Source organism: Stegostoma tigrinum, chromosome 2 (assembly GCF_030684315.1).
Source record: "Stegostoma tigrinum isolate sSteTig4 chromosome 2, sSteTig4.hap1, whole genome shotgun sequence".
Lineage (NCBI taxonomy): Eukaryota > Metazoa > Chordata > Chondrichthyes > Orectolobiformes > Stegostomatidae > Stegostoma > Stegostoma tigrinum.
Window position 1 is genome coordinate 82,021,622 of NC_081355.1, and position 25,083 is coordinate 82,046,704.

Sequence of the window (25,083 nt, forward strand, 5' to 3'; positions counted from 1 at the left end):
CAAAAAAATGTCCAAAGACTGAATACTTTTGAGGTATAATGCTAGTTTAGTGCTAGGGTTCCTTTTAGGTTGAGGGTTCTTTATTGTTATATGGTGGGGGAGGAGTGGAATTTGTGAAGGTCTGACTGACAAACTCTCATATTTTTGAATGCAGTCCTAAAAGGGATGAAATTTCAAAGATCTGACATTTGAACATTTCCTGTATTTATTAACAGCTACTTTATATTGTCCTGTGCTGTATTCCAAATTGCATCCAAGTCAATTATGCATTCATTTAAGGCCTGTGGAAATTGTTGGCTAGACCAGCATTTATTGGCCATCCCTGGATCCTTTTCTCTGTACTGTTGGAGCTCATGTGGTATAGGGACTCCAATAGTGCTGTTAAGAAAGGAGCGCCAGGATTTTGACCCGGAGACAGTGCAAGTGGTGGTGTTCCCATGTATCTCTGCCCTCATTCCTCTAGGCAGTGAAGGGTGCAGGTTTGGAAGATGCTGTTGAAGGGACCTGGGTAAGTTGCTGCAATGCATCTTGGATAGTATCCACTACTCGCATTATATGTCATAATGAATATTTAAGATAGTGGATGGTACATCAATCAAACGGTTGATTTGTTCTGATATTAAGTTTCTTGTGTGTTCTTCTTTCTATGGTGTTACTTATTGTTTCAATTTCTCTCCTCCCTCACTCTCTATCTCATTTCTTTTGAATTATTTAGAATACATTTGTACTTATTTGCTTTAATTTATGCTGTGAAGAAAATGCATCTGCAATCTTGTTGTCCATATCTTTGCAGCCTCTCTGTGGCCCACATAAGTTATATTTTTGCCTGTCTTTATAAATCAGCAAATGTACTTTGCAATAAAGAGAAAAATAAAATGAGCTGTGCTCATGCAGACAAGTGTAATCACCTTTCAGGCACTGTGCATGTTGGATGTTCAAAATCTGGAATAATTCAAAATCTAACACAGTCTCCAACCCAGTCGTGCCAGAGTGGATTTTCAACCTGTGATTTCCCAAGCAGGTTACTGTGGTGACTTTTTAAAATGGGGAAAAACCAATCAGAATTAAGTTAATTAAAAATTCAAGACAAATTCACTTCAGGATAATTATATAAGAGTGATATGCAAATATAACACTGAAGTAATTTATAGATGGATTTTTAATGGACCAAAAAGAAAACAGCATGTTATGCCTTTCTTAGCACAATGACATTAGACAATCATACCTTTGGTACCTATGGTTTTGGAGATTCTGATAATATCAAGTTAAAGCTAAAGTCAGATGGGCTGTATTAGCGAAGTGAACAGTTAAATGTGGCCAATGGTTCAGGAGAGGGAAGGAAGGAAATTCAAGATATTAGTTGCCTGTGTTTTCTATTCTCAAAACAAAAATCAAAACTTAAAGATATACAAATGTGCCTGGAATCACTTGTGCCTCAACAATATTAGCAAACTTCACATAAGCAAAAAAGTTAACAAGATAGATTTAACATTCAATTGGGAGAGTTTTGACAGATATCCATTCTGCATCGCTAATGTAGTTTTCTGAACCAGATTACTTCCATGTATTGTTTTATTTATATTTGTAAAATTTCCAAATCTTGCAGTATATTACTGATCATCTGTCACATACCATTTTAAAAACTATATAGAGGTGTCAGCAATACAAGAAAGCTGGCAAATCATTTCACCAGGCAGGTTTAACCTCCCCAATTTTAACCCAATCTTCTGTTTCTTAACTCCCATTTTTGCTTCCTCTTAAAGATAATTATTTGGAATTCAATCAGGTTATTCTTTTTAAAAATAGTTAAACTATGAAGTAAGTATTTTGTTGCCTAGTCAACCCATATCTTTGTAGCCTCTGTCTTCTTCATAACTTATATTTCCTCCTAGCTTTGTATCATCGCAGATTCTGATATATAACTCTCCGATGAAAGATAAACACTGCAGAGGCCAGAAGCTGGTAGAACAACAAAATATATTGGCAATACTCAGCAAGTCTGGCAGAATCTGAGAAGACAGAAACAAAACTAAATCTGAAGTCAAGCATGACTCTTCTTCAGGGCCGTAAGCTTTATGCGTTACTTGCAACCTCTTTGTCTAAGTCAATAATATTGACTGCAAATTGTTGAAACTCCAGCACTGATCCATGCAGCACTACACTAGTCACAGCCTGCCAACTTGAGAGTGCCCCATTTATGCCTAATCTTTGCTTTATGTCCATAACCAATTCCTAATGCTATCTGCATAATCTACATCCATTTTTACTATTTTAATTTTAAAGCCAATGAGGAAAAATGACAATTAAACACTCATCCAAAATATGAAAGCATCATGCCAATAAATTTGAATATGGTAAATAAACACTGTTTATAGAGTTACAGACAAATATATCTTCAAGTATTGTTAACATTCAATAGCAATTATTGTATTTCAATAATGACAGAATAACACTCTTAAATTGTATTTCCTACCTGACACCTGTCATTAGCACTTCTTAAAACTTTATGAGAATCAACAAGAATATTGAATGTTCAGAGGGTAGGTGAGAAACTATATTAAAAGAAGCAAAGAGAGATGATGAGAAAAGAAAGTGACCAACAAAGAGAAATCACAAAGTTTTCTACAGGCATGCCAACAGCAAAAGTGTAGGAGAAGGTTGAGAAATGTCAATTAGGAATTATAAACGAGTTTCACACATGGATGCAGGGAATGGGTGAAGTGTTAGATTAATTCTTTGCATCTGTCCCTATCAAGGAGGTAGAGGCAATGCAGGCCACGGTGACAGAGGAGGCGGCTCAGTCACGAGAGGGTTGGTAGGGCTATCAATAATTTAAGAACAAACACAAAGCTACTGGAAAAGCTCAGCAGGTCTGGCAGCATCCGCAAAGGAGAAAACAGAGTTAATGTTTTGGGTCCGGTGACCCTTCCTCAGAACTCTGAGGAAGGGTCACCGGCACGGAATGTTAACCATTTTCTCCTTCACAGATGCTGCCAGACCTGCTGAGCTTTTCCAGAAGCTTTGTGTTTGTTCTTGATTTACAGCATCCGCAGTTCTTTTGGTTTTTAATCAATAATTCAAGGTGACAAAGCACTGGGACCAGATGAAATGCATCCAAGTACATTGAAGGATGTGCGCGTGGAAATTGTAAAAGCATTGGCTGTAATCTTTTAGTCTTCCTCAAAGTCTGGGGAGGAGCCAGATGACTGGAGTAGTGCAGACATTATACCTTTGTTTCAGAAAGGTAAGTCTGATTTCAGAGATAAAAGAGCAGTCAGTTTAACCTCAAATAGTAGGGAAGCATCTGGAGAAAATATTTGGAATAAAGTTAGTAGTCATATGGAAAAAAATAGGTTGTCTAGGAAGGGTCAGCATGTATTTCTAAAGGAGAAGTCATGTTTGGCCAACTTGCTGCAGTTTTTTGAAGAGGTAACAGCATGCTGATGAGGATAACATAGTTGATGGACTTTCCACAGGGATTTGAAGCTATGACACATGACAGTTGGGAGAGAAGCATTGTCATCATGGATTAGTGGTCAATACAGATTTTTCAGGCTGTGAGGAGGTTTGTAGTGGAGTTCCCTAGGAGTCAGTATTAGGACCCTTGCTTTTCCTGATGCGTGTTAATAATCTTGGTGTGTTGGGGAAAACTTCAAAGTTTGTGAACAATACAAAACTTTAAAGCATTGTAAACTGTGAGGACAGTATTATAACTCCAAAGAACAAGGACAAATTGGCAGATGAGTAGCAGATGAAGTTCAATGCAGAGAAGTGTAAGGTGATTTATTTTAGTCAGAAGAATAAGAACAGATAATGTAAATACAATTGGTTCTGCTATATTGCAAGTTTCTTCAACATGAATTGGCTTTATTGTGATTGAAGAATTTAGACTGCTATTTGTAGAATGTGAACTTCCCTTAGTTGTCTTGGCTATAACTTGATTCCAGCCCCTTTAGTTTAAATGGTGTGGCTACTACGTAATTTTCTTATAACATGATCGCATGAGAATGGACCTACCGACTGCAAGGGTAGAAACCTCAGGGAGTGCAGCAGCGGAGGAACCTTGGTGCATATATGCAAATATCACTGAGGGTGACAAGGAAAAGCACTAAGACCAGGTAATAAAGGATGCAGTATCGTGAGCACGAATAATAGGAATGTAGAGTACAGGCACAAGGAAGCTGCACTGAACTTCTAAAAAAACACCCGTTAGGCCTCAACTGGAGTATCATGCACAATTCCGGGTGTTACACTATAGGAAGGATGTGAACTCATTGGAAAGTTGTAGAAGAGATTTATGAAAATGGTTTTAAGGGTGAGAATATTTAGCAGTAGGATAGACTGGAGAGGTTGGGACAGTTTTTCTTGGAGAAAAGAAGGCTATGAGGAAGTCTGATACAAGTTTCAAAATAATAAGAGATCTGGATACAGTAGATAAGGAGAAACTGTGATAACACAGTGCAGAGCTCGATGAACACAGCAGGCCAAGCAACATCAGAGGAGCAGGAAAGCTGATGTTTCGGGTCGAGACCCCTCTTTAGAAATGGGGGAGGGGAAGAGGATTCTGAAACAAGTAGGGAGACAGGGGGAGGTGGATAGAAAATTGATAAAAAGAGAAGAAAGGTGGAGAGGAGACAGACAGGTCAAAGAGGTGGGGTTGGAGCCATTAAAGATGAATGTAGGTGGGGAGTTAGGGAGGGAATAGGTCGGTCCAGGGAGGACAGATAGGTCAAGGAGGCAGGATGAGGTTAGTGGGTAGGATATGCGGGTGGGGCTTGTGGGAGGAATGTTTAGGGAGGTGGGGACAAGCTGGGCTGGTTTTGGGGTGTGGTCAGGGGAAGGGAGATTTTGAAGCTTGTGAAGTCCACATTGATACCCTTGGGCTGCAGGGGTTCCCAAGCGAAATATGAGATGCTGTTCCTGCAGCTTTCGGGTGGCATCACTGTGGCAATGCAGGTGGCCCAGGATGGACATGTCATCCAAGGAGTGGGAGGGGAGTTGAAATGGTTAAACTGTTCCCACTTGTAAAAAGGATTGAAAAAGGGAGGCACAGATTTCAAGTAATCTGCATATGTCACAAAAGTAATGCACAGAAGAACTTTTTCCACACCAGCAGTCTGGTGTGATTCACGTTATCTGCTGTTCTTCAGAAAGGACTTTTGTGTGCTCAGAATGTAGAAGAGGATCACGTATCAGTAAGATTGTACAACTCAGTCAACTGACAAGATCCTTCCATCCAGGGTTTCAGGGGTAGATAGGAACATAGAAACATAGAAGATAGGAGCAGGAGGAAGCCATTCAGCCCTTCAAGCCTGCTCTGTTATTCTTCATGATCATGGCTGATTGTCCAACTCAATAGCTTAATCCTGCCTTCTCCCCATAGCCTTTGATCCCATTTGCCCCAACTGCTGTATCCAGTCGCCTCTTGAATACATTCAATGTTTTGGCATCAACAACTTCCTGTGGTAATGAATTCTACAGGCTCAGCACTCTTTAGGTGAAGAAATATCTCCTTATCTCTGTCCTAAATCATCTACCCATAATCCTCATACTGTGACTTCTGGTTCTGGAGCACTCGGGAACATCCTCCCTGCACCTACTCTGTCCAATCCTGTTGGAGTTTTATAAGTTTCTATGAGATTCCTTCCTCATTCAGCAGAACTCTAGCAAAAACAATCCCAAACTGGTCAATCTCTCCTCCATATGTCAGTCCCGCCATCCCCGCAATCAACCTGGTTAACCTTTGCTGCATACCCAAGAGCAAGACTATCCTTCTTCAGAAATGGAGACCAAAACTCCATGCAAAATTCCAGTGCAGCCTCACCAAGCCCCTGTATAACTACAACAGCACACCCCTGCTCCTTTACTCAAAACCTCTCGTAATGAAGGTTAACATACCATTACCTTTACTGCCTGCTGCAAATGCATGCTTACCTTTAGGTCCCAGGTCCTGCTGCACACTCCCTTCTCCCAATTTACAGCCAGTTAGTAATCTACCTTCTTGTTTTTCCTTGTAAATTGAATAATCTCATTTATCCAGATTATACTGCATCTGCCATTCACTTGCCCACTCACCCAACCTGTCCAAATCAGGCTGAAGGATCTCTGCATCCTTGTCACATTTCATCCTCCCACCCACCTTGATATCATCTGCAAACTTGGAGATGTTACATTTTGTTTCTTCATCCAAATCATTAATATGTATTGTGAATATCTGGGGTGTTAGCACCAATTCTTGTAGCAGCCCATTAGTTACCGCCTGCCAATTTGAAAGGGACCCATTAATTCCTACTCTTTGTTCCTCTCTGCCGACCAACCAGTTTCCTGGCCATCTAAATACACTTCCTCCAATCCCATGTGCTTTAATTTTGCATGTTAATCTCTTATGTGGGACTTTGTCAAACATCTTCGCAAAGTCCAAATACACTATATCAACTGGCTCCCCCTTACCAACTTGACTAGTTGCATCTTCATAGAATTCCAACAGATTTATCAAGCATGAAGTCCCCTTCATAAACTCATGCTGATTCTGTCTGAATCTTCCACTGCTTTCTAAATGTTCTGCTATAAAATCCCTGAAAATGGATTCGAGAATTTTCACTTCCACTGATGTTAGATAATTGCAAACATAGTACAAATAATGATATATGTTAACTTGGGATGTTCTTTCATTGAAGCAGAAGCTTGATACATGAAAGCACTAATTTATGTAGTATATTGCAAGGTTGATTTTGTGCTTTTAATAGAACCCAGCTTCATTGATACAATCTAGTTTATTTCAATTATCTAGCTTATGTTAAATGTGGGGTAATAAAAATTATATTTTGAATAGGCAGTCACTGATATTCTTCCTAATGTAAAGCACAAAGTTATGTGACTTAAGTATGTAAGTTTTTGCAGTGCTATATTTAAAATAAACAAATAAAGCCCAAAGTGTCTCACACAGCTAAAGTAAATTTTCCAAACATTTTCCAAGTTAAATCAATGTAAGTTATGGGAGACTAAATTCTAGATGTGGTCACAGCAACTAAATTCAGAATGTTTGCTACAAAATTCTCAGAAACTAAAACATGTATTATAGGAATGAGGAATGTAGATTGGGAGAAACTCTTTGAAGGTAAATCCACATTTGATATGTAGGAGGCTTTTAAGGAGAGGTTGATTAGTGTGCAGGAGAGACATGTTCCTGTGAAAATGAGGAATAGAAAAGGCAAGATTAGGGAGCCATGGGTGACAGGTGAAATTGTGAGACTAGGCAAGAGAAAAAAGGAAGCATACATGAGGTCTAGGCGACTGAAGACAGACGAAGCTTTGCAAGAATATCGGGAATGTACAGCGAATCTGAAAAAAGGGATTAAGAGGGCTAAGAAAGGACATGAGATATTGCTGGCAAACATGGCTAAGGAAAATCCCAAAGACTTTTATTCATATATAAAGAGCAAGAGGGTAACTAGAGAAAGGATTGGCCTACTTAAGGACAAAGAAGGAAAGTTATGTGCTGAGTCAGAGAAAATGGGTGACATTCTTAACAAGTACTTTGCATTGGTATTCACCAAGGAGAGGGACATGACTGATGTTGAGGTTAGGGATAGATGTTTGCTTAGTCTAGGTCAAGTTGACATAAGGAAGGAGGAAGTGTTAGGTATCCTAAAAGACATCAAAGTGGATAAGTCCGCAGGTCCGGATGGGATCTATCCCAGGTTACTGAGGGAAGCGAGAGAGGAAATAGCCGGGGCCCTAACAGATATCTTTGCAGTGTCCTTAGACACGGGTGAGGTCCCAGAGGACTGGAGACTTGCTAACGTTGTCCCCTTGTTTAAAAAGGGCAGCAAGGATAATCCAGGTAATTATCGACCGGTGAGCCTGATGTCAGTGGTAGGGAAGCTACTGGAAAAGATACAGAGGGATAGGATCTATTCCCATTTGGAAGAAAATGGGCTTATCAGTGATAAGCAACATGGTTTTGTACAGGGAAGGTCATGTCTTACCAACTTAATAGAATTCTTTGAGGACGTGACAAAGTTGATTGAGGAGGAAAAGGCTGTAGATGTCATATACATGGACTTCAGTAAGGCGTTTGAAAAGGTTCCCCATGGCAGGCTGATGGAGAAAGTGAAGTCACATGGGGTCCAGGACGTGCTAGTTAGATGGATAAAAAAACTGGCTGGGCAACAGGAGACAGAAAGTAGTAGTAGAAGGGAGTTTCTCAAATTGGAGACCTGTGACCAGTGGTGTCCCACAGGGATCTGTGCTGGGACCACTGTTGTTTATGATATATGTAAATGATCTGGAGGAACGTGTAGGTGGTCTGATCAGCAAGTTTGCTGATGACACTAAGATTGGTGGAGTAGCTGATAGTGAAGGGGACTGTCAGAAATTACAGCAGAATATAGATAGACTGGAGAGTTGGGCAGATAAATGGCAGATGGAGTTCAATCCGGGCAAATGCGAGGTGACGCATTTTGGAAGATCTAATTCAAGGGCGAACTATACAGTAAATGGAAAAGTCCTAGGGAAAATTGATGAACAGAGAGATCTGGGTGTTCCGGTCCATTGTTCCCTGAAGGTGACAATGCAGGTCAATAGGGTGGTCAAGAAGGCATATGGCATGCTTTCCTGCATTGGGCGGGGTATTGAGTACAAGAGTTGGCAGGTCATGTTGCAGTTGTATAGGACTTTGGTTCGGCCACATTTGGAGTACTGCATACAGTTCTGGTCGCCACATTACCAAAAAGATGTGGATGCTTTGGAGAGGGTGCAGAGGAGGTTCACCAGGATGTTGCCTGGTATGGAGGGTACTAGCTTTGAAGAGAGGTTGAATAGATTAGGATTATTTTCATTAGAAAGACGGAGATTGAGGGGGGACCTGATTGAGGTCTACAAAATCATGAGGGGTATAGACAGGGTGGATAGCAAAAAGCTTTTTACCCCAGAGTGGGGGACTCAATTACTAGGGGTCATGAGTTCAAAGTGAGAAGAGGAAAGTTTAAGGGAGATATGCATGGAAAGTTCTTTACACAGAGGGTGGTGGGTGCCTGGAACGCGTTGCCAGTGGAGGTGGTAGATGCAGACACGTTAGCGTCTTTTAAGATATATTTGGACAGGTACATGGATGGGCAGGGAGCAAATGGTCATAGACCGTTAGAAAATAGATGACAGGTTAGACAGAAGATCTTGATCGGCGCAGGCTTGGAGGGCCGAAGGGCCTGTTCCTGTGCTGTAGGTTTCTTTGTTTCTCTTTGTTTGAAGGCACAGTGGCTCAGTAGTTAGCACTGGTGCCTCACAGCAGGGACCTGGATTCGATGCCAGCTTTGGGCTACTGTGTGTGGAATTGGTACATTCTCCCAGTGTCTTTGTGGGTTTCCTCCCATACTCCAAAGATGTGTATGTTCGATGGATTCACCATGCCTAATTGTCCATAATATCCAGGGATTTACAGGCTAGGTGGATTAACCATGGGGAAAAATGCACCGTTACAGGGATAGGATGGGGTTTAGGTGGGATGTTTGTCCGAAGGTGAGGGTGGCATGAACTCAATGGGCCAAATGGCCTGCTTCCAGACGTAGAGATTCTACGATTCTATGAAATTGAAGTCGATTGAAATATTATCATTCACTATCCCTATATCTGTTGCATATTAACTTTGATATATCAGAGACATTTTTCACTGAAAACTCATGGCAGGTGCCTAGAGGGCCTATATACAGCATGGAAACAGACCCTTCAGTCCAATCAATCCATGCCATGTTCCTAAATTAAACTAACCCAACCTGCCTGCACTTGGCCCTTATCCCTCCAAACCTTTCTTATTCATGAACTTATCTAAATGTCTTTTAAATGTTGTAACTTTACTTGTATCCACCACTTTGTCAGTTCATTCCACACAAGGCCACCGTGTAAAAAAGGTGCCACTCGTATCCTTTTTAAAATCATTTTCCTCACCTTAAAAAAAATGCCCTCCACTTTTGAACTACCCCAGCCTAGAAAAAAGACACTGGTCATCCACTTTATGTATGCTCCTCGTCATTTTATAAGCTACAATAAGGTCACCCCTTAACATCCTGTATAGTATTTGTTACTCGTGTAAATGGTTTTGCAAAAGATATTTTCAGTGATTATCAGTATGACACAATTGCTATTATTTAGTACAATACATTACGCTGAGGCTGGATTAACAACTACAATTTACACACACGTGATTTTTTTAATGTTGTAAAAATGCCCTGTGTACTGCTCCAGAATGATCATCAGAAAAAAAATCTGAAATCAACCTGGATAAAGAAATATTAGGAAAGATGATCTTAAAGCATTTTGAATGTCGAGGAGATGGGAAGTTCAGGGATGTAACTTTAGAACTTCTTGGCCAATGCAGTCAGGATCAGTAATGGAGAAAAGAACACTGATGTCGTGCAATAAGCCACACTTGGGAGAAGCACAGGTTGAGGGCTTAAAGACATTACAGAGATAACTTGGAGTGATGCCTGTAACAAATTTGCAAATTTTAAGTATCTGCACAGTGATTTCCATTAATTGCTCAAAATATCGTTTTCTAACTGTGTGAGAAAACAGTACTATAGGCTTTAAAATGAGTCTTTGCTCAAATGATGCTTCACCTTTAAACAAAAATTGAAGTCAACTGATTATCCCACCTCTTTTCTTGACTGTTAGAAAATATTAATACTAAAACTATGTAACTGTGGCCTCCCTGAGGTCCCCAGTTCCACAGATACTATTAGTCAAATATTTTTTCACTCCACTAAGCCACTTTAGACAGCATCTTCCAAACCCACAACTACTACATCTAGAGGGACAAGGGCAACAGATACCTTAAAAAAAAAACTACGACCTGCAAGTTCCCCAAACTACTCAACCATCCAGATTTGGAAATATATTGCCACTCCTTCAAAGTCACTAGGTCGAAATCCTGAACTCCCTCCATAGTGGGATTGTGAGTCCACCTACATCTAATAGACTGCATAGGTTTAAAAAGGCAACTCACTACCACTTTCTCAAGGCCAACTAGGAACTGGCAACGAATGATGGTCCAGCTAGTGATACCTACATCCAGTGAGGGAAAAATCTAGAAATGGCTGAGGGTACTGAGAAGATTATGAGCACTGACAACATTCTGGCTATAGTACAACAGTACCGAAGATTATTACTCCAGCATTACCCATCCACCTAGCCAAGCTGTGGTTGTATAGCTACAACACTGGCATCTACCTGACAATGTGGTAAATCCCCCAGATATGCCTTATTCACAACTTGCAGCATAAATCCAAGCTGGCCAATTGTCCTATCAGTTGACTCTCCATCGTGAACAAAATGATGGACGGGTCATCAGTGTTATAAAGCAAAACTCGTCAAGAAATATCCTTCTCATCACACTCAATTTGGGCTTTGACAGGGGCCACTTGGCGCCTGACCTCATTGGAGCCTTGATCAAAACAGAGACAAAACAGATGAACTCCAAGGTGAGGCGAGTGTGACTATCCTTGAAATCAGGACAAAATCTGACTATCGCATCAAGGACCTCTGACAAAACTGGAGTCAGTGAATTGGAGGGAAACTCTCTACTGGTTAGTAGAAAGAAACATGACCGGGGCTGTTTCAGGTCGATCATCTCAGCTGGAGGATGTCACAGTAGAAGTTTCTCAGTGTACCATCCTCAGTCCAAACACTTCCAACAGCTTCAATGACCTACCCTCCATCAAATGGTAAGAAGTCTGAACAACAACGCTTGACCACCACCCTCTGTCTTCTGCCATCAATCCAACTTTGTATTCAACTAGCTAGTTCAATCTGGATCCAATAATAATCTAACTTTATTTACCATGCGGAACCTTGTCCAAGACCTTGCTAAAGCCCACACAGACAATGTGTACCACTCCTATCTTCTTGGTCACCTCTTCAGAAAACTCATGATTTACCACGCACAAAGCCATGCTCAACTTTTCAAATGTAAGTAAGATCCTGTCTCTCAGAATCCCCTCCAACAACTTGCACACCAGTGATATCAAGCTCACTGGTCTACAGTTGCCTGACTTTTCCTTGTACCCTTTCTTGAATAATGGCATCACTGTAACCATCTTGCATCTCACTTGTGACTGTTGATTGATACATATATCTATCCTAGGGGCCCCGCAATTTTACCCTTAGCTTCCCAAAATGTCCTAGGATATACTTGATTAGGTCTGGGGGATTTATCTCTCTTTATGCTTTTTGAGACCTCCATCACCTCCTCTTCTATAATGTAGTTTCTTTTTAAGACATCACCATTTATTTTCTGAGAGTTCTCTAGTTTCTAAGTGTTTTTCCACAGTAAATACTGACGTGAAGTATTTGTTTAAGATCTCACCCATTCCCTCTCATTCCGCATATAAATGGCTAGTCTTCGAGCCATGTAATAATCTCTCATTTTATTTTCTAACTTGCTAATTTTCACACAGCTCAGGATGTAATCGAAATATTTGAGACTATGTCATTGTTGTGCATCTGATACCAGGTGGAAAATAAACAGGTGGGCTGGAAGAGAAGAGGAGAGTGAGCGCGACACACACACAAACAGACAGAGAGAAACAGAGGCAAAGACTTGTGCATAGAAGAGAGCAGACAGCAAGAAAGGGGGTGAAAAGTGGGAAATAGCCAAAAAAAGGATAATGAGCTCCTTTAGTGAAATTGCTAAAGTTTATTACTTATTTCAACATATCTCCCACTAAGTCCACTTAGTCCTTCCTTGAAACCTTTTTTCATACACCTTCCCTGTAACGAGCAGGGCTAATGGAATCAACAATACAGATCCTGTTCAGCATCACTTAAGTTTCATGAGTCTTCGCATAAATCATTGAACCTAATCAAATAATTTGAAATGGACTTACTTAAATAATTGCCTTGCACTCAATATGCATAATCAGTAATGCACAGGGAATGTCAGGACAGGAATGTCAGGTGCCATCAGCCAATGAACAAACAGTTAAGTCATCAAAACCTTTTGTCTTACACCCTTGTAGATAGATGAAAAGATGCAAAATTTCAAAAAGGGGACAACAATTCTTTACCACTGAGTAAAAGGGTATGAATTGGTTAGCCAGTGGACTCTGGTTAGTTGAAGCATTTCCATAGAGAATTCAATAAAGGAACATTTATCTCACAAGCTTTTGCTTAAATTCAGTTGGCTCAGAATAGTAATAGGAAGTAAATCACACTGCAAGTCTGACCGATAATCTTGATACATTCTAATAAATGGGCTTGTAAACACAAAATATTAACAAACAACAGCTGTAACACCGCAACCGGACAACACTTACTAAACAATCCTGAGTGTGCCAAGAATTACATTAATGATCAATTTACAATGAGCAGTCAAGCCTGTAATATGCTCACTCACATTTGTCTGAAGCTAAATATATCTACAGGAGAAGTGAATTTATCTGGACATTGTCATTTTTACACAAAATAAATGCACGATTTCCTTTGGTTCATTCCCATGGCAATGCCTTAACAAAAGTCCACCGAGAAACGAATCAGCACTATTTTTTGCTCCTACAGTATAAATTGTTGATTTCTTTGAAGTTTGGTTTGCTTCTATGTGTTCTGTTCTGTGTGTGTTCAATTATGTAGACAAAAAGCTTTGACAACATGTCACTTTTTGCAGCAATACCCAAGTAATGTACTATTGATCAACCAATTTGCTTTTGCTTATTTTATGGATGAGTGTTGTTTACACACTTCAGCTGCTTAATGAGATTATCGAATTTACATGAAAACAAGGCTCAAGAAAACAGCTTGTTTGCAAATCAGCAGCCTTCTTTGTACTCACTTTCAACACTGATGCTCAGAGTACTTCAGTGGAGTTGCAAGCACAAGGTGTCTGCACATACCTTTTCAGAGAATAGCAGTATGATGAATTTTTAAATCTGGAGTTCAGAATCAAGAAGTGTTATGGCACAGAAAGACAGCATTCATCCCATCATGCCTGTACTGGCTTATTAAAATGAGAATTATAACTGAATGCCAATCTCGTGCATACCCTTGCACAGTAATTAGAATATAATTGAGAATCAAATCTACATTATAGTTGCATTTATATTGCATGTACAGTCACGTTTCGTTCTCATTACAGATGCCAGGAGTCAACTGATTCCATTAAGTGGTGTGCTGTTTATGCCAACAACTGTAAATTCACGGTTCGATGACATATAGCAGCCGGAATGTGAATAGCCCAACAAGTTTCTTCATAAACTGTGGCCTTGTCAAAAAACAAGTCTAAACAATGACTGAATATTTTAAAACAGTACATTGTTGAATCTCAAATGGACAAATAAACTCAAGGTTACTTCCAAATAGTAAAAGGAAATTCCTTTATATGGGAAAGTTCAATAAAAAATAATTATAGCTTTTCTGATTGCCCTAGATCAGAAACTCAAGGGGGCGAGAGTCTAATTTCTGCATCTCCACTTTGCAAACACCTTTTCATAAAGTTTATGATTGATTAAGCATTATTTTTCCCCACATTTAGCCGTTTCATAAATTGGCCACCTCAGAAGGTTTAAAAAAGTCAGTCACATTGCTGCCGCTTTGAGGCCACACGTAGACCAGACCAGTCAAGGATGACAGATTTCTTTCCTTAAATGGCATGAGGTGAACCAGAAGGGCTTTTACAACAATTGACGTAAGTTTCATGGCATTAATACGGACAGACTAGTCATCTATTCTAAATTTTAAAAATTAATTTAAATTTAATTGCCAACTGCGTTGCAATGAGATATAAACGTGTGTCTCCAGAACACTAGCCTGAGTCCTCCGAATTATTCAGAATGCTATTAGCGCTACACTACCGTCTCCCATACTAAAGATTTTGCTTGACATAAGCAAGTTCAAACAATTAATAATTAATTTAGGAGTGAAAAATGAAAATGCAATTTGCAAACAGAAAGTAAATCAAGTACATTGAATATACTGTACCTCGTTATTTGATTGGCTGCATTTGTCCGTCACTTCTTCACCTGGCATATGTTGCCTCTCACTTGCTGTTTCTCCTGTAATGAAATGTCAACAAGTCTAAGCTAGTCTTTTTTTTCCACAATTGGGCTAGGTCTTGCTGATATATTCTAGTTTAGCATAGGAACGATTTGGAAACAAATAGTGAAATTGCCTCAGTGGCAAACTACAGCAGCAAATAAACACAAGGAAATGTGAATTCTCACTCTCCTCTACTGCACCATTATTTACACTGAAGAATTCATTTTAGGTGGCATTGTTGATTCTAGAAGAGAAGAAATAAAGCTTCCTTTTATTACAAAACAAAGGCTGTATTCCTTGTAGTTTAGATGATTAGGCAATTTGAGCAACATTTTCAAGGCATTCACAGAAATATATGGAGTGGATAGAGACATCCTATTCCCACTACTAAGGATGTCTAATAGTGAGAAATAGAGCTCTCAGGAATAAAATTAGCAAAACTTTTAAATGAATGGAAAGATGTTAGAACTAGTTGCAGCAAAACATAACTGATGCCACATCAACTTGAACTTTAAAATCTGAGTTTGACAGATTTTTGCTCAAAAGGTATTTAAAAGATATGAAGAAAAGGCAGGCTTTAAATCTTTATCGTGGATCAGACATGAGGTCAGGCTTATGAGCATATTACCATTCATATAGCCTAATAAATCTTGAAGTACCTGCTTGGTGTACTATTTCATGTACAACCCATTCTCCATAAAAATGTGTGTCATGATTTTCTGTGCCCTTTGAGGTCAGAGGCTGGAATACTGGGAAAACTGCATGGAAGAGGGACAGACAGCATGCCTGATTTCTTCCAATTTGTCAGCACTGAGAGAAAAGTGGCTGATAGTTCGGCTGAGTAGAGCCTAGGGTCCCTTTCTAACTCCCAGGAACTTTACCAATAGTGGACGTCCCTCTGCAGCATAGGGAACTGTCTGGCACAGACCCAGTAAGTTCTAGGCAAAAGGATGGTCAAGAGCACCCCATTCACCTTCCTGCACCGCCACAACTGACTCCAGTGGCTTTGGCATTGTTGGCTCTCAGCAAACACGACACTCGACCCCACTTTTCCAGGCCCGAATGAACTGGTATCTGTGCAACAATATGCCATGAATTGCATGTGCAGGCACAGCAGCGGCTACGGCCTTTTATGGTAGTGTTGAGGCTGCTGAGCTGTCAGACTGCCGATTGTGCTGACAGCTTTTGGAGGCTAAGCCACCATTCTTAATTGTCCAGTGGGGAAAGCGGGTACTTCTTAAATGTCTGCCAGGTCTTTCAACCACAGAATCAGTGCCATATTTTCACATCTGGTCCCCACCTAGCTCAGGGGTCCCCTGTCACGTGAAAGTCAGGAAATTTTTAAATTGTTTTTTCTTTCCAAGTCAATTTTTCAACTGTGAAGAAATCTTTAATAATTGTGAAACCACCATAAACTGAGATGCAAACATAAGCCTCTTTAATAATTATCCTTAAATAGTAGCTGCTTAACACTACAGAAATTATCTTTAGTTGATATTGCACACCATCATATTGTAATACACATACTTCATTTGCATTGAATGAGATAAAAATCTCCAAAAGCAAACCCTTGCGGCTGAGAGCCTGATTCTGTTTTAGAAGAAATACACACACATACAGGCTCATAATAATGCTTTGTTAATGTCTCGAAATGTAAATAGAAAATAAAAAATACACTGCATTCACAACTGAGCTGACATCAGTGAAATTTGCTGAAATGTTTAGTAAATTCTAAATATTTGCAGATTTCGCACAAAATTCAGTGTAACCTATTCCCCACACTTCACATGTTTTCTTGTGATCTGTATTAGTATTAAAGTTAAAATGAATGGAAAAACATCACATACTACCAGAAATAAATTGTACTTGTGTAGCATCTTTTACACAATAAAGAATTCTGACATTTCACAGAAGTGCTATAAAGCAAAATGTGAAACAGAGTCAAATAAGACAATATTAGAGTAAATAGTGAAAGTTTGATCAAAGTTGAAAAAGAATGAAAGTAAGGTAGAAAAGTTTAGAAGCTAACTCCAGGGCTTAAGACCATAGTAGCTGAAAGCATAGCTCCCAATGGTATTCAGTGGGCCCTTACAAAGGCACAAATAGAAGAGTTAAGAATGAACTCAAGTTTGCGGAGAATATACACAAACTGCATCAGCGTTTCAACAGATGCACTGAGGCAAAACTGGAAATTGGGTTACATTGTGGAGATAGCAAATGGCTGACTTAGCATTGGTACAGGTAAGCTCATTGCAGGATCAACTAAGACACCAAGTTGAGAGCTGCCTTGCTTAATCTCAGAAGGTTGCTGGGAGATGGATGGGGCAGTAGCTAGAGAACACAAATTACAGTAGAGAAACCGCATAGGTGTCAGTGGGGGAAGCACTTTGGGGCAAGTGGTCATAATTCCATCAATTTAAAATAGCTATGGAAAAGGATAGAACTGATTCAAAAGTTAAAGTTATAAATTGAAGCAAGATCAATTTTGACAAAATTAGACAGGAACTTTCAATAGTTGATTGGGAGAGGCTGTTAGCAGGTAAAAGGACAGTTGGGAAATAGGAGGCCTTTAAAAATGAGATAAAGAGAGTTCAGCGACAGTATGCTCCTGTTAGAGTGAAGAGCAAGGTACAGGGAATGCTGAATGACGAGAGCAATTGAGGCTCTGGTCAGCGAAAGAGGAGCAATGTGTTGGGTATATACAGTCGGGACTGAATGAATCCCTACAGGAGTAAAAAGGGCAGCTGTATGCTTGAGGGGGAAAAATCGGAAGGCAAAAAGGGAGAAATGATCTCTCTGCCAAATAGAGTTCAAGAGAATCCAAAGAGATTCTACAAGTACAAGTACACGAAGGGCAAAAGGGTAACGAGGGAGAAAATAGGATCCCTCAAAGATCAACTTGGCTGTCTATGTGCGAACCACAGGAGATGAAAGATACACTTATCAAATATTTCACATCAATATTTACTGTGGAGAAGGACATGGAAGCTAGGGAACTTGGAGAAAAACACAGTGATGTCTCTGAAAAGAGTTCATATTACAGAAGAGGAGCTGCTGGAGGTCTTAAACTCAAAGGTAGATAAATCCTCAAGAACTGATCAGGTGTTTTGTAGGAAGCGAAGGAAGTGATTGCTAGGCCATTTCAGGAGATATTTGTATCAGCAGCAACTACTGGCAAGATAGCAGAAGACTACAGGTTGGCTAACGTGGGGCCATTTTTTTAAGAAGGAAAAGCCAGTAAACTACAGGTCAGTCAGCCTTACGTCAGTGGTGAGTAAGTTGCTGGTGGGGATTCTGAGTGATAGAGTCTACATGCAGTTGGAAAGGCAAGGAGTGATTAGGGATAGTCAATATGGCTTTGTGCTTGGGAAACTGTGTGTCTCACTAACTCGACTGAAGTTTCTGAAGAGGTAACAGAAGATTGACAAAGGCAGAGCAGTAGAGGTCTATATGGACTTCAGCAAGGCATTTGAATAGGCTCTGCATGGTAGACTGGTTAGTAAGGTTAGATCATATGGATACAGGGGGAGGTCAGCCAACTCGATATAAAATTGGATAGAAGTTAGGAGACGGAGGGTGATAGTAGACAGTCACTTTTCAGATTGGTGGTCTATGACCAGCGATGTGCCACAAGGATCGGTGCTTAGTCCACTGCTTTTTGTCATTTGTATAAAAGTGACTTGGATGTGAATATAGAAGGCATGGTTACTAACTTTGTAGATGACACCAAAATCGGTGGTGTAATGGACAATAAAATAGGTTAACTCAAAAGTACTTTAGGACCGTGATCAGATGGGCCAATGGGTAGCAGATAGAGTTTAATTTAATTAAATATGAAGTATTACATTTTGGCAAGGCAAACCAGGCAGGACTTATACAGTTAATGGTCGGGGCCTGGGGAATGTTACCAAACAAAGAGACCTTGTGGTGCAGGTAGATAAAGTGAAATTGCAGGTAGACAGAGTGATGAAGGCAGCATTTGGCAAACATGCCTTCATTTGTCAAAACATTGTGTATAGGAGATGGAATTTCATGTTTGGGTTGCACGTAACATTGGTGAGACCACCTTTAGAATGTCGCAAACAATTCTGGTCATCCCTCTGTCAAAAAGATGCTGTTAAATTTGAGGGTACAGAAAAGATTTATAAGGAGGTTGCCAGGGTTTTGAGTTATAGGGAGAGGCTGAATAGGCTGGACATTTTTTAACCTGGAGCATCAGAGACTGAGGGGTGACCTTATAGAATCATGAGGGACAAGGGTAAGGTGAATAGCGAGGGCGGAGGAGCCCAAAACTAGAGGGCATAGGTTTAAGTTGAGAGGGGAAAGATTTTAAAAGGGACTCGAGGGGTAACCTTTTTTAAAAAAACGCAAAAGGTTAATGCATGTGAGAAACAAGTTGCCAGAGGAAGTGGTGGAGGCAGGTACAATTACAAGGCGTCTGGATGGGTACATGAATAGAAAGTGTTTCAAGGGATATGGGCCAAATACTGGCAAATAGGACTATGTCAAATTGGGATGTCTGGTCAGCAAACACAAATTGGACCAAAGTGTCTGTTTGCATGATGTATGACTTATAACTGATGAAAATTATTCTAACATTTAATTGGGAAGAATTTCTGCTCAGACATCATGTTGACAACCTGATAACTCTGCACAACTAGAGGCGGCAGGAGAAGTGGCAGTGAGGTAATGCTAGATGTTCTCAGCACACATATGAAAACTAACAGAATGCCTTCAGATGACATCGCCGAAGAGCAGCATGTAAAAGTGAAATACAAGAAAGGAAAAATGGACAAATCTGTCAACATAGTCTAATTGTTAGTGACAAATTCCATAGGTTCCTCACACATATTATGGTGGTGAAGTTAAAGTACACATACGACATGAGTTAAGGGACCTTATAATAGAGAAAATAAGTCAGTGTCATTTTTGCATTCTTGGATCAACCTGGAATAGGAGAACTAGCAGATGTCAGCAGCACCTGACAATGCTTGATGTGGTTGAGGTAGAAATGGCAGCAAATGATGCATTGAAAATGTATTTTTCAAAGTCATTTTCGGAAGTTAGATTTTAAAGTAGACGTAGAGGGGTGTTGCTCTGTTCTGTTAAGTTTTTTTTAAAATGGTAAGACGGGCATTCTGAAATGGTGACCCTGATACTTAAATAAGAAGGTATACAATTTCAACCAACTGCCTAGCTGATCCCAGTGGTGGTACTGAAAAAGATGAATAAACACATTGGGCAATTATATTGTTTTGGTATCAGAGCAGTCAGGTTTTTCAGTTCAGTTCAGAACCACCCAGGGTTCAGTTTTGCAGATAACAGTTGGTTTCTATGAGGAACAGTACAGGAGAATCAGATGCCTCAGCAGGAGTGTTTTGTTGTTTCTTGAGTTTGCAAGCTGGGCCAGCTTGAATAGAATTCTTTAACGTTAGAATTGAGAAAGCTTAGGTCCTGGGAATTGGAAAAGTTATTCCCACATCCGTGGGAAAGCAGCAGCAGGAATCAGTTAAGTGGAAACCTAAAGAGATAAGGTCAGAGTTATAATTCTCTGGGAATGAAATTGCTGAAATGAATGCTGTTGTGAAACAGGTTGAAACTTTGTTTTGATGTTGTTGTCAAAATCTTTCCACCTGTGTTATATATCTAGCTTTGATGCTTTTTTCTTCTATGTAATAAGCCTATGTAGATAATGAACATCTGAAGCCTCATGTGAATGTTTCAATCACTAGCCATCACATTAATTGTAACAATTAAATACATGATCTATTAAGCCAGGCTTTATTCTGGGATCTGGAATGTTCAGAATTACCACATGTAGGGATCATAATGTCTAAAACAGGCTTCCACTATATCTGTTCAAATCTCAAGGGAGCAAGGATGAGAGGAGAGTTGGCTGCCTGGAGACAGTAAGATTCCTGTGGAGACTAGGGCATCAGAGGTAGAGGTACGGGTGTGTGTGCCTCAACTAATCAGTAGCTGCAGAAATTTTGCAGTAAACAGGGTGTCAAAGGTTAGACATTTGGGATTTTGAAAGTTTAGTTGCGATACGGACAATTGCATATGACAATATGATTAATTCATTAAAGCTTATAACGTGTGATATGCATTTTATCCTTCATCATCTAAATCTTCAACATCCTTCCACCCATCACATCTACTTCAATCAAGCTAGCCTGCTATTCCTTACTTCTTCACATGTACCTACGATAGTTGCTTCACCCACTTCTGTGGAAGTGAGTTTACATTCTAACCACTTTATAGATGAATTGTGTTTCTTGAAACTCCCATTAGATTGATTAGTGGCCGTCTTACATTTATGGCCTACAAACATACAAATTAGGAGCTGACATAGGCCATTCAATCCCTCAAGCCTACTTTACCATTAATAAAATAATAGCTTCAACTCAATATTTGGACTTAATGAGACAACATTCAACTCCCATATATCTCATGACTACTTCCATCTTGGTCTAGAGTTCTAAAGAATCACCATCCTTAAGGAAAAAATATCATTTCCATCTTAAATAGGTGATCGCTTATTTGTAAACAGTGTTCCCTAGTTCAAGTTCCTCTCATTACAGGAAACATCATTTCGGGATCCACCGTGTCATCAATTCCCTTCAGGATCTCCTATGGCTCAATAAGATTAACTCAGTCAAAATACTGCAAATGCTGAAAATCCCAAATTAAAACACAAATATTCAGAAGATCTGCGAGAATGTCTACAGACAGAAACAATGTTAATGTTTCAACTAATGAATTTTCAATGTGAAAAGTGGAGAAATTGAGCAAGAGAGCATTTAAACAGCCACTAGAAGTTACAAATGCATGAATGAGTTTCAACAACACAAGCTGAGGCAGCAACTCAGACAGTGATATTGTAGTCTTGGACACAGGTAGTCTTGGTGATGGAAAGAATATGGCGTGAAGAAGGCCCGTATAGAGTGAAATAGTATGTGAAAATTGTGAGGTTCTTTTTTAAATTGCATCTACGGGATGAAGGTGTCTCTGACCAGGTAGCATTTATTGCCCATGCCCAAATGATTATTGCCCATCCCCAGTTTAGAGTCAACCACATTGCTGTGGGTTTGAACCACATGTAGGCCAGATCAGGTAAGGATGGCAGTTTCCTTCCCTAAAGGGCATTAGTGAACCAGATGGGTTTTTTTGACAATCGATAGTGGGTTCATGGTCATCATTAGATTCTTAATTCCAGATATTTTATGGAACTCAAATTCCCCCATCTGCCATCTTGGGATTAGAACGTGAGTCCCCAGAGCATTATCCGAATCTCAGTCCAGTGATAATGCCACTAGGCCATTGCTCCCCTGTAGTTTGATTAAACTCCAGACAGGAAGAGAGAGAAGAATCAAAGTTTGCAGTGTGTTAAACTGTCTCACAGTCAGTATACCTGCAGGAGACAAGCTTATGGTATCTTCTCTGTAACATGTGACCCAAGGGGATAACAATCTCAGACTCCATCTTACTTAGGATCCCATGAAGCATGATTTGCGACTGAAAGCATGTTCTTCTGCTGTAAATCAATGGTCTAAAACTAGCCTAGACACTGATGTGTCTCATCTGTTATGTTATAAGGGATCACATAAACATTACTGTATCAGGTAAAACATCCTGAAGGGAAAGCCTACATCAAAGGGGTCTAAAAAGAATGGCTATGTTTTTCCAATATTTAGTTTATGGAAATTTCTGCTCAGTCAATACTGAATGTTGGACAAGCAGCATAACACACAATGGAGGGGTCAAGCAAGGTGGGATGAGTTGGATCTGTTTGTTGGCAGCAGAAATGTGGAGTATGGTACTATAGTTTAGATCACGCCTTCAGCATGCAATGAGGAGGGGGGGACACTGGATACAGAAGGGGCACATGATAAATGCTTATTGCCAGGTACTTACCTAAGATAGTAGCTTTTTTGAACACTGATAAAAATTATAGATCCACGGTTTCCTAAACAGGGCTGCTGTTCCAAATTCAGGTTTTTAGTCATTAAAGATATGGCATCGGTTTTTTTGGAATATTAATGCATATAAGCTTCCACATTCAGAATAAACATGAAAACATAATATAAAATATCTGGATATCATATCGTCCATGCATGAAGTTACTTTCACTCTTAACTATACGACTTTAATATGCCTGTAAAACTTACAAGTAGAAATAACAAAAACTAACATTTTGGTATGTGAAGGAGGTGCAGTAATTCAAGTTCACCATATATGATCTAGGTATATAAAAATGAACACACTTTTAATACAGATCATTATCAGCAAACACAAGCCTACATCCTGGTTCTTCTCTGTATTAAATTTAATTACAACTCTACCAGGCGATCACAATGATTAAACGGCGAAAAAAGGAAATGCAATAGTTGAGATAACAAGGTGTAGAGCTGGATGAACACAGCAGGCCAAGCAGCATCAGAGGAGCAGGAAGGCTGATGTTTCGGGCCTAGACCCTTGTTCAGAAAGGAGCAAAACCAGCCCAGCTCGTCCCCTCCCCCCATTGCTTCCCAAAACCAGCCCAGCTCGTCCCCACCTCCCTAACCTGTTCTTCCTCTCACCCATCCCTTCCTCCCACCTCAAGCCGCACCTCCATTTCCTACCTACTAACCTCATCCCGCCTCCTTGACCTGTCTGTCCTCCCTGGACTGACCTATCCCCTCCCCACCTATACTCCCCTCTATCCATCTTCAGTCCGCCTCCCCCTCTCTCCCTATTTATTTCAGAACCCTCTCCCCATCCCCCTCTCTGATGAAGGGTCTAGACCTGAAATGTCAGTTTTATGAAAGCATTTTGTATAAACCTGCAACTAGAAACAATAAATGTACTTTAATACATTAATATCATAAACATGGTTGACATTGAATTATTTCAACCCATTTTGTCACAAGTTTTTTAAAATGCTGCAGTACTCATTGAGATTAAGCATGCTGTGTTCTAACAAACAACATGAAGACAAAGGTGTGCATAATATGAAGTAAATTAAGCACCGCAAGGAATCCCTCTAGATATAATGTTCAATTATTGTAAAATAAGAAGTCCATCAAATCAAACATCAATAACTGAGTAACTGAAAAATATTATTTTGTTCAAATAACTTTTTTGAGGGGGAAGCAGCAAAATAGGACGAGATGAAGTTTTAGATGAAATTTGAACATCCATAAGGCTGAAGCCTAGATTATAATGAGGAGCCACACAATGTTTAAAACAATGCAAATTTATTAATTTGGTTTTCAGACTGAAATTTGAAGAATTACTTGTAACATAAATCAATTGGATTGTCTCCTCAAGGCATCTCCAACCAGTTTTAACTTGTGCTTTCATCTCAAATTGAAACCGATTTGTAAGACACAAAAAGAAAAGACACTGAATCAAATCGCCTAAAAAGAAATTTAATTCTAGTGGTAGCACTGTCCCAAGTTAGGATTTGCAAGATGTTGAGCACAATCTAGGTTGACTCATCAACATCACAGAGATAGTGTACTACACTTTCAGTTATATGATCTTATGTCACATGCTCAGGGAATTGGAAAACATCCCACATTATCAAGAACGAGATTGATGACTTCTACATCAATGTTCACTCTTCAACCAAATGCATTAAAAAACAGCATCTGCAGTTCCTTCTATCTCTGCAAAAAAAACCCTAATTTCTCTCTCTCATTTGTTTACAAGATTTTTGTGCACACAGGTATGCTTTGTATTTGCTTACATATTAAATATCTGTAGTTCAAAGCTAATGGCTATGTTTTTGTATGTTCTTAGAACGAAAGGCACTATTTAAATGCAAGTTCAAACTCTCCTCTCTGAATCACTTGATCAATTGTCAGTGTGGACTTCAATATGTTACATGTTCCCAACAATTTTATGGGAAAATCAGCAGAACCCCAAGTGCAGACTAGTGCTGATTAGAACAGAGATAGTAGGGACGGGAGATGCTGGAGAATCCAACATAAGGTGTAGAACTGGATGAATGCAGCAGGCCAGACAGCATCATACGAGCAGGAATTTCTGAATGCTGCAGGAGCAGCATTTCTGAAG

At 39.8% G+C, this 25,083-nt stretch overlaps 1 protein-coding gene across 2 annotated transcripts in view; it reads right to left on the reverse strand.

Moving 5' to 3' along the window:
* umad1 (UBAP1-MVB12-associated (UMA) domain containing 1) overlaps nucleotides 1–25,083 on the reverse strand; it is an 83,037-nt gene that overhangs the window by 2,090 nt on the left and 55,864 nt on the right. For both annotated transcript variants that reach the window (XM_059655014.1, XM_059655013.1), the window contains exon 3: nucleotides 14,965–15,038. In XM_059655014.1, the coding sequence (XP_059510997.1) occupies nucleotides 14,965–15,038 (74 nt within the window). The remainder of the gene's footprint in view (nucleotides 1–14,964; nucleotides 15,039–25,083) is intronic.